The 11,517-nt window shown below is 28.7% G+C and overlaps 1 protein-coding gene across 1 annotated transcript; it reads left to right on the top strand.

Moving 5' to 3' along the window:
- The first annotated feature begins 237 nt into the window (after window positions 1–237).
- LOC122503079 lies at window positions 238–11,517 on the top strand. The gene is made up of 2 exons (XM_043613501.1): window positions 238–298; window positions 8,523–11,517. The coding sequence occupies exon 2, from the start codon at window positions 10,145–10,147 to the stop codon at window positions 11,165–11,167; it is 1,023 nt and encodes a 340-aa protein (XP_043469436.1). The 5' UTR covers window positions 238–298; window positions 8,523–10,144; the 3' UTR covers window positions 11,168–11,517.

An 11,517-nucleotide genomic window follows, 5' to 3' on the forward strand; every position in this document is an offset into this window, starting at 1 on the left:
ATTAGTAAGATTCTACTAATTCTTAGTAAAATATTAGGATAATGTCACATTGAGTGGACCTCCACTTTGAGTAGACCACCTGAGTTTTTAAGTTATCTGACAGTGGAAACGTGAAATAAATAAAACGAATAGCAGCACCGCACCTAGAAGCCGTAAGAATTTATGTTCTGCGATAATCATATACGTTATCGCTTCATGTAACGCATTTTTAAGAACACAAACCAAAAAAGAAGTCGCTCTTGCAATGAGTAAAGTGATTTGGAAGTGTAAAAGTAGTGTAAAATTTAAGTTTTAAAAGGTAACTTATTTTTTTCCAACTACTTTGGACATTGAAATTGATTGTCTTAGTTTAATAAGGTGATAATTATGACTCAAAAAAAAATTTTGGTGTCTGCCATAAAAAGTTGCATGTCACCATGAGTGGACCACAGTTTATAACCATGAGTGGACTGCCTGTTTTTTATATTTTTAATGTTAGTTTAACATTTTTATGGAAATAAATTGACAATAAATTAGTTTAAAACTGTTTTATGTTCTTTATTAATTTTTTTGTGATTTTGATGTGATATGTGCCAAAATTATTGAAAATGGTTTCACTTGTAAACATTGCGACACAAACATGGTCTGAAGCTGCATAAGCATAAATTTTGTTTTAATATATCAGAAATATTAAATACATTAAAGAATTTAGAATAACTTTTACAATTTTTTAAGAGTGGTCCAGTCAAGGTTACACTTTTTTTATTCTTTAAAAATAAGCTATTTTTTTAAAGTCAATTGTTTTTCCCAAATAAAAAAAATCAAAGCTATTATGGTATAAACACTTATCTAGGGATCTAAACTAAAGCTTGGAATAGAAACCTCCGATTAATTTGCTGTCATAAAGAATTTTTTAGTAAAAAAGCTTAGGCGGTCCACTCAAGGTGACATTACCCTACTAATTGAAATGGGGAAAAGTCGTCCACCTAGAATTAGTAGAAAACTACTAATTCAAATAGTCATTACGTCATTACTAATTGAATTATTAAAAGGATAAATGCAAAAGGTGCAGGTTTGCGCATGCGCATATTTAGACGCAATTAGTTCTTACTAAATGAATTAGTAAAATGTTTATTCTTAAAAATGTTAAACAATATTTAGAATTAAATATTTTTTTAAAGACACATTATTAATTTACACAAAGAAAATAAAGAATAAATAGATAAAATTAAATATTAAACGAAAATTTAGTTCATTTTAAAATAGATTAAAAAATTATGACAATTATACACAGACAACACTATCAAAATTGTATTATTAGCACTTCCAGAGTTTTTCAAGAAATATAAATTTCTCTAAATATCACCAAAATCTAAACGATCTTAGCAGATTTATCAAAAGAATTCTTTTCTAGCACTTAACACTTACAAAAAGTATTCAAAATTATACGAGTCACTTGATATACTGTGTACACCACATTTAGTATTTACCCAAAGTGAACACGGGGAGCGCTATCTTCTGCGTCACATAGCCACTTTACTAATTGAATTAGTAAAAACTACTTATTCAAATAGTGAAAATTCTTACTAATTTGAATTAGTTATAGGCATTGCATAGGAATTCTACTAATTCATTAGTAAAATTTAATAATTCTACTAATTCATTAGTAAAATATTAACCTACTAATTGAAAAGGTAAAATTTCTACTAATTCAGATTTAGAGAGTAGCTGAAAAATCTGAGCTCAAATTCACAATCCTTGGAAAATTTTCAATCAATTATCTATATTGAAACTTATTTTTACTTATTTTAGAAAAATTTTAATAGCAAAAACAAATACAAGTTACAATTAAGAATATTAAAAATGTGCGTTTCTTGAAAAAAAGCAAGAAACCCCTGCAATTTGTTCCAATGCCAATAAAAATAAATACGTATTTTTTTATTTAAAAAAATATTGATATTAACAGGTGCCACCGAGCTCTTCAATTTTCCCATATAAAATGCATGGGGAAAATTTAAATTTTTGAAAAATCATAATTATTTGCGAGGGTTTCAAAAAAGTTAACATTAAGCTATTAGGATTTATAGAGGGCTCTCCGCTAAGTAATTTGACCTATATAACTTTAAATTTTTACCACCCCTACCTTCTAAATTACTGCCCCAATGTTACCCCTTTTTAAATATTTATAATTTAACATGTCTTTGTTGTATAATATCGATTTCTTAAAGTTTTTTGTCGGATCCTGTGTTTATATAAAATACGTATTTATTTTTATTGTCATTGGAACAAATTGCAGGTGTTTCTTGCTTTTTTCCACTAAAAAATTTTTTTGGGCCACCCTAATCGTTATGCGCACCTTTTTAATACTCTTAATTATAACTTGTATTTGTTCTTTCTGTTAAAATTTGTCTAAAATAAATAAAAATAAGTTTAAATAGAGACGATTGATTGGAAATTTTCCACGGATTGTGAATTTGGGCTCAGATTTTTTCTAGGGTAAGTCCGGGGGAGATGGTCATAGTTTTTTTAAAGTTCTGTAAAAATTATGAAAAAGCGATTTATGTCTAAACTTTTATTGATAATTAAACATTGAACACTTAACTGGAAAGTAACGAAAAATAAAATGAAATATTTTCATAAGAACAATCTCAAAATTAACATTTGTGAGATGGTCACATGTGTGCGGGAGAGATGGCCAATGCTTATAAAGTTTTACTTTTAGCTTATACTTAATTTTTAATCGTTCAAATTACTTTTCTCTTATTTTGGTCACATTTTGAATATTTATCATGGGATTCAGTGCAGTTTTTATGCAGCCAAAAATTGGAAATACAAGCTTTAATCAATGTCGTTTGATTGTAATTTTCGACTACACCTACAAATATATCTCCATCTCTGATGTTAATTAGATCAATTATTTGTTCTCGGACATTTTTAATTTGTTTTCCTTTAATACTTCTTAAGTATCTAACATAAGCATAAAAAATTTCAAATGAAAGTCATTAATGGCCATCTCACCCAATAATACATGACAAAAGTAAATATCAAAATATTAAATAAATAAAATAATTTTTCCATTCATTTTTTGTGTCTATCGAAGCGCAGGTTATGCACTAGTCAATAAAGCTTAAAATTAAAAAATCCGTTAAAAAATAATAATATAGCAATAAGAAATCTGAAATTCTCAAATTATTTTGGACCCATGCAAAAAATATGTAGAAGGATTACGCTTACATTTTAATTATTTTTCAACAATTTGTTGTTTACATTTATTATTAGTCACAAAAGGTTGATGAATAACTCATAATAAGTGATGTTTATTAACAAATTCTGTAAAATATTTCAACTGGCCATCTCCCCCGGACTTACCCTATATAGCTGCGCACAGTTGTCTTCAAGCACTTTTAGGTTTACCTAAAATGAGTCAAAATTGTGCTAACGCAGTTTTATCATGAATCGGTCCAAGATTCCAAATTTTCATTTCCGAAAATCGTAGCTGATTTTTTTTTCGAAAAAAACCAAAAAACATATACATATATATATATGGGCAATTCCACGTGAGATTTTAGTCGACCTCTTAAAATCGGCCTAAAATATTTTTTTCTATTCTGTATCGAAAAAAACAGATACGTATTTTTTTATTTTTGTTTAATTGTCCAAATTTTCGAGTTATGAATTTTCGAAATTTTGGACTTGTAATTTTAGACCTATATTTAGTAGCTTATAAGTCCGAAAATATTGAGTTTAGGAAAAAGTTGTTAAAGAATCAAAGTTTTAGTTTTCTTTCGAATTTTAAGAAATGTTAAACAAAAAATTTTTTTTTTATTTTTTATTAAAAAAACTTTTTTTTATAAACAAATTAATTTTTTTAAACTTTGGCCTGATTTTTTTTTAAATTATTTATTCCTTATAATATAGAGAAGGTTTTCTAAAAAAATCCCGAGGTGGGACTGATGTGTTGAATGAGTTTTAAAACATTTTTCTTCATACCTCGGTCGAAAGTACGTATTTCCCGCTGCGATTTCGCAGCAGAAAGTTAAACATTTGTGCTTTGGCTGATTTTCATACCCAACCTCTATTACAGCGGGAGTAAAAGAATTCTCTGTCGGTAAAAACACCACTGTCGGTAAATAAGAAAATTTCGAGTTCAATGACAATTTAACGAGTAATTGTTATCGCAATATAAAATGAGAAAAAAAATTATCAAGAAAACTTTTTATACTTTATAAATTTATTATCCACAAGCTCTGAATATTGAAATGAACGAAATCTTTTGCTGATATAATTATTTTCAAAAATTATTTTAATAAACATTAAAAACAAAAATAAAATAATTAATAATTTTGTAATTTTTTTTTTAATACGTACCAAAATGATATTATAAAATTGTAATAATTTGAAGAAATAATGAAAGTGTTTTCATTAGAATGTTTAGAATTTTAGAAACATAGAATTAATTTTGTACCACCAGAAAAATTCTTTTGAAAATATAATATTAATTTATCTTTCACATTTTTTTTCGTGCCTGCCCCCGACCAGAAGCACTCGCTTCGCTCGTGCATCAAATGTCGGGGCAGGCGAATATTGTTTGCAAGAGAGAGACAGAGAAAAAACCAGAGCTTCACGAGTATCCGCTAGAGGCGTTGAAGCGAGGAGCAAAAGTAAAAAAAGATGGCCGGCTGTCAAATGAAACTCGATTGCAATTTTCTTAAAAAATAAATTACCCAGCGTACTTTCGACCGCATATAAAGAAAAATAGTATACATTACACGGGCAGAAATTCGAAAGCCCTAAACTACGCGATAATGCCCTCGGCTTCGCCTCGGGCATCATTTCGCGCAGTGCAGGAATTTCGAACTTTCTGCCCTTATAATGTAATATACTATTCAAAAATCACTTGCAAGGTTCACAGTGGGATTTTTTACAATTAACTTCTAAAACTGTCTATATAACGTAGATCCTTTAATTTAAAAAAAGAACTCTCAAATAGATTAAAATTATACGCTGTGCGTATTTTAAAAAGTTAATTGTAAAAATATCCCACTGTGAACCTTGCAAGTGATTTTTGAAAATGTTTTAAACTAATTCAACACATCAGTCCCACCTTGGGATTTTTTGGAAAATCTTCTCTATAGAAAGAAAACTAAAACTTTGATTCTTTAACAACTTTTTCCTAAACTAAATATTTTCGGACTTATAAGCTACTAAATATAGGTATACAATTACAAGTCCAAAATTTCGAAAATTCATTACTCGAAAATTTGGACAATTAAACAAAAATAAAAAAATACGTATCTGTTTTTTTCGATACAGAATAGAAAAAAAAATATTTTTGCTAATTACGAATCCGATGTTCTTTTTTCAAAATTCAAAATGGCGTATCCAATATGGCGGACATCTTTTCTAAAAACTTATTCAATTTGCTTGAAAATTGTTACTCAGGGGTTTTTGGGGTCGCTGAATACGAATTTGAGGTCAAATTTTAAAAATTCAAAATGGCGGATCCAATATGGCGGACATATTTTCTAAAAACGGATTCAATTTGCTTGAAAATTGTTACTCGGGGATTTTCGGAGTCGTTAATTACGAATTAGATGTCAGATTTTAAAATTTTAAAATGGCGGATCCAATATGGCGGACATCTTTTCTAATAATTGATTCAATTTTCCTAAAAATTGTTAGTAGGGGGTTTTCAGGGCCGCTGTTTACTAATCCAATGTTAGAGTCTATGTTAGGCAATTGTTTTTCTATAGTCACGAATGTAAACGAACATTTAATTTTGACATCGTTTTCTCATTAGGCGTTTATCGCATTGTCACAAATGTAGATTCATATTTTATTCGGATCGCGTTCTCATGTTAAGCTTTTGTTTTCCGATTTTCACAAATATAGTCAAGCATTTTAGATTGATTTCGTCTTTGCGTTAGGCATTTGTTTTTCTGATTATTACGAATATAGAAATGAATATTTCATTAATCATTATGATGCCGGTTTTGCGTTAGGCAATTGTTTTTCACATTGTCACGAAGGTAGACGAACATTTTATTCTGATCTCGTTTTTATTTGGACATTTTATAAACTAAATTGAAACCGCTATTTTACATTTTAAAAAATTAAAATCAAAATCGTAATCAGCGACCCCGAAAACCCCCGAGTAACAATTTTCAGGCAAATTGAATCAATTTTTATAAAAGATGTCCGCCATATTGGATACGCCATTTTGAATTTTTTAAATCTGATATCAAATTCGCAATCAGCGACCCCAAAAACCTCCGAGTAACAATTTTTTAGGCAAATTACATCAGTTTTTAGAAATGACATCCGCCATTTGGATCCGACATTTTGAATTTTTAAAATCTGGCATTAAATTCGTAATCAACGACCCCGAAAACCCCCGAGTAACAATTTTTAGGCAAATTGCAACAGTTTTTAGAAATGTTGTCCGCCATATTGGATCCGCCATTTAAAATTTTTAAAATCTGGCATCAAATTCGTAATCAGCGACCTCGAAAACCCCCGAGTAACAATTTTCAGGCAAATTGAATCAGTTTTTAAAAATAATGTCCGCCATATTGGATCCGCCATTTTGAATTTTTAAAATCTGATATCAAATTCGTAATCAGCGACCCCGAAAACCACCGAGTAACAATTTTCGGTAGCTTTGTTTCCTTTTATTTTCGAATTTGTATTTTTGTTGCAAATTTTTTTTTTATTATTGTTGTAATTACAAAATTGTTAATTATTTTTTAAAATGTAAATTTTTTTCAAAAAGGTTTATAAATTTGTGGGTCGTGAGCGTTTAGAAATCAAAAATATCTTAATTTTTGTCAAAGTTATAGATTTTAGAAATCAAAAGTGGTTTCGATCGAAACCGCTGGGCGTTAAAGGGTTAAGAGGTCGACTAAAATCTCACGTGGAATTGCTCATATATAAGTTTTTTTGGTTTTTTTTAAAAAAAAGAATCAGCTACGATTTTCGGAAATAAAAATTTTGAATCTTGGACCGATTCTAGATAAAACTGCGTTAGCACAATTTTGACTAATTTTAGGTAAACCTAAAAGTGCTTGAAGACAACTGTGTGCGTATAAGCACAAAAAGGCAAAAACCGTAAGGAAACATAGAAAAAATCGAATTATCTCACTATTTTGCAAAAATATGGCTAAAAACTCAAAATACTAATATTTCCGAAATAATCATTTTAAAGTATGGCTTTTTAACTATTTTTCCTGAAAATTTGAGCCAAATCGAAAAAGGTGTTTTTGAGTTTTAAATTTTTTTTTAAAAAGTAGTTTTTTTAATCTACTGCGCATGCATTTTAAAATATCTCAAAAATTCCAACGGCATTGGATTCTTTGGAAAATTTCCCATCAAATAGTACTTTTCCGAAATGGCACTATTTATGAAATTGATGATTGTGAGTGATTTTTTTAAGATAGTCACTTAAAATTGTGGCTAATTCACTATTTTTGAAGGTAGAATACGCCTAAAAACTTTGAGACAAATCGGTAACTTGTCACGTACAACTGTGTGATTTACCCGTGGAATTCCCTAGTACCATTTGGAATTTTGAAATTCTTACTTCATATGTGACTGTCCACGAGAAAACAGGGCTTAGGTCCAAAAAGTAAATTTTGAGTTTTTTATGGTAATCGACAGATTTTATGTTGCTTTTTCAAATGCAAAAGTCAAAAGTTAAAAATATCAATTATTTTCGACAATATATCGTTTTAAAGCTGGGTATGTCAAGCGTAGTTAACTTCAATCGTCGACTGTCCACGACAAAACACGGCTTAGGTCCAAAAAATCAATTTGAGTTTTTTATGGTAATCGACAGATTTTATGTTGCTTTTTCAGATGCAAAAGTCAAAAATATCAACTACTTTCGACAATATATCGTTTTAAAGATGGGTATGTCAAGCGTAGTTAACTTCAATCGTAGTACTTCAATCGCTCGCCCTGTGAAATTCACGTTTGGGAGCTAAGCCCTGTTTTCTCGTGGACAGTCACATATTAGTAATCAGCGACCTCAAAAACCCTCAGATACCAAGATTATTAACATCCATTAATTTTTAAAATAATATAATTATCAATAAATAATCAAATGTTTTAATCTGTTATGCATTAATATTGACAATTTTTCAGTGCTCTATGTGTAATTGAAAATTGTATTCGGATTTTAAAAAAGGCTGTTAAATGAAAATATCAGTTAATTAAAAATTCTATTCAAAAGAAATTTCTTTAAACAAATTTTTTTAAAGAGTTAAATCTAAAACTTTAAAAATGAAACTTAAAAACACAATTGAAGTTAGAACAAATAGAAATTATTTGATATAAAATTATACTAAATTAAAAATTTTGTTGAACAAAAATTTTAATAATTAGATTAGAAAAAGAATTAGACTACAGTGAATTTTTTTTTGGATTCTACAGATTGCAGGAAAAATGTTTATTTCATCTAGTATTTTATTGTAAATGTTTTTTGCATTTTATAACTATAATATATTAATAATATTTATTGTACCTAATTTGGTTCTTTATTTTAGTTACTTAGCCAATGGTAATAGTCACCAAACATCCTCAATGTTTTTCCGCATCGGATTATCTACTTCCTACCAAATTATTGCTGAGGTATGTCCAATAATATGGGAATGTTTGTCGCCTATATATTTACCGAGAAAAGATGCCTTTGAGTGGGAACTTGTTGCTCGCGGATTTTAAGACAAATGGTATTTTCCCAACTGTTTAGGAGCAATAGACGGAAAAGAAATCCGAATAAAGAAGCCGCCACATTCAGGCAGCATATTTTTTAATTATAAAAAGTTTTTTAGCTTTAAGCTTTTAGCAATCTGCGATGCCTATTATAGGTTTACATGGATCGATGTTGGTGACTATGGTAATTACAATCCAAACCAAAACATCTTCGATGCAAAAAGCTCCATCAAGAAAATTTTTTTGTAATTGTCAAAACAATTAGTGAAATAAAAGTTTACCAACTAAAATTGAGTCAATATTTTACATTACATTTTGAATTGTAACAAATATGATATTTAATTTTTTAATTAACGTAAACAAAAAATTAAATCTAATTATTCTTCTTAATAAAAAATTTTTATTTAAGACAATTTTAAAATTGATAATTTTTCTAACTTATAATTGATGAAAGATTCTAATATGTTCCTACACATAGGGTGGTAATTACGTCAAAAAGTTATATCGCTTTCTAATTTTTTTTTGTTCGAATTTTATTAATATAAAATTTAAAAAAATGTCGAAAAGAAAACAAAACCAAAAAAGTAGTGAATTTTTAATATATATAAGAAAGACACAATAAATTTACTTAAGAAACAGAATTTAAAAGTACCGAAATACTCTAATTACCAAGAAATTTTGGAAGATTATGAGCACGATAATGAGAAGTTAATAAAAAGCTTTGCGTTAAGAGTGTGCTACGGATCAGACGATGTGCTCAGAGAATGCTGTGAAATACTGTCAGTGTTATTCACTCGTATAATAGAAAAATCAATTTCCTTTTCTTTCGAAAGTAATCAAGATTTGTATAATCTTTTTTGGGAATCTGGATTAGGTAACAATATGCGATGCACTGGTCAGTTTTTGTGTATTCATGCACTAAACGTGACTAGTATGGGAATATTATTAAATTATGGATATGATACATACGGTATCAAATCCCTCGATAAAGAATCATTAAAGTTTATCTTAAATCCATTGATTACTGTACCTTACACATATGCATGCACTGAAAAAGCCAAAATTCACCGGTCAGAAAGTGGTATGTTTTATCAGCATCGCTCGAAAGATATACTAGAAAATCCAGTTATGTTAAAACTTTTGCTTCGGGCATGTTATAAACATAAAGATGCTATTATCGATTATGTTGAAAAAAATATCTCATTTCCAAAAGTTTTGCTTGAAGAATTATGTTTCGAGATAAGTTAAAACTCTACCAAGCGGCAGAGCAGCCATCACAACATGCGAAAAGCAAATTGTTTTCTTTTTGAGGAGTAATTTAAGTGTATTAAAGGGAATTTTTGATATTTGCAAAGAAGGTTTTGAATTGGAGATTGAAAACAGAATTTTTCTAAAATGTTCCGAAATAATCGTTGAGAATATAAATGTACAAGATTATATTAACTACATTGATAACATGGAATCAGAACATTTCGGCACTTATTCAATGAAATACGATTCAACATTTATTACACCATACCGAACGGGTTCAGTGCATCCTCTTTTTGGCTTACAATTTCCGAGAAACGTTACACAACAAGTGAAAAAACACAAAAAACCTACAATAACAAAAATTGAGATTATTAAGCGTAAACGGATAAAGGTAACAGAAGATGACACAAACGACCAAAACGAAACTGATTCAACAGATGAAGAAAAACACAAAAGAAAACCTACAATAACAAAAATTGAGATTATTAAGCGTAAACGTATAAAGGTAGCAGAAGATGACACAAACGACCAAAACGAAACTGATTCAACAGATGAAGAAGAAATGGATAATTCAACATCTGAAGTAAATGATTCAATATTAAGTGTAAATGATAATGATGTGAAGAGTGCAGACGAAAGTGAAAAAAATGTAACAAATAAAGGTACAACCGATGAGACATCTTTAAATCCAGTGATTTCGGAACTTATTGAAGAGAACATAAAAAGAGTACACAAATTAAATATAATAGATGGATTATATCACAACGCTTTATCCGAAATGTTAAATATTAATGAGGATACTGAAATGATTTTTATTCCTGAAATTCCAAACGAAAGAGAACAGAAAACATTACCCAATTTCTCTAATTTGTACACTTTTTATTTCCATTTCGATGCAAATTCTGAAGAGGAAAATGATATTAATGAGGAAACTATTTCTGAACAAGATTTCAGTCAAGGAAAAAGTGAAGAAGAAAAAGGAACTGGCGAGCTATCAAAATCTACTACCGTGACTGAAAAAGAAGAATCGTCCGAAAAATCGGCCTCTAATGATAATACTTCTTCAACAACTCATGCTTTACTTCTTCCTAGTGAAGGAAAAGTTGAAGAAGAAAAAGGAACTGGCGAGCTAACAGAAGAAAAAATGCACAAACATGATATATCTTTTACAAATAATCGGTATCTAATTCATTTATTAATAAAAAAAAATTCAGAATATTTAAAATAACTATTTACAAGGTAAATATAGGGATGTAATTTCAGATGAAAATCAATTGTCTTCAAAGAAAGATATTAAATCGGGAAAAATTATAGGCGAATTATTATCATGTGAAAAAAATAAGGCAAAAAGTGTTCTCAATTTTGAATTTAAGGGTGAAAAATGTTCCATTTTTCAAAAACATCACATAATTAAACGTGTACAATCCAATTTTAAATTCGTTTTTATAATTATTAAAAATCAATTAACAATTCTGTTAATTGCTACACAAGATATTAAAAATGAAGAAAATTTATATTTTCCTGCATAAATCATTTTGTAAAAAAATCTCAAAAAAATTATTTGTTTTGTAACATATA

This window comes from Leptopilina heterotoma, unplaced genomic scaffold, assembly GCF_015476425.1.
Source record: "Leptopilina heterotoma isolate Lh14 unplaced genomic scaffold, ASM1547642v1 Lhet_242, whole genome shotgun sequence".
In the NCBI taxonomy this organism is placed as follows: Eukaryota; Metazoa; Arthropoda; class Insecta; order Hymenoptera; family Figitidae; genus Leptopilina; species Leptopilina heterotoma.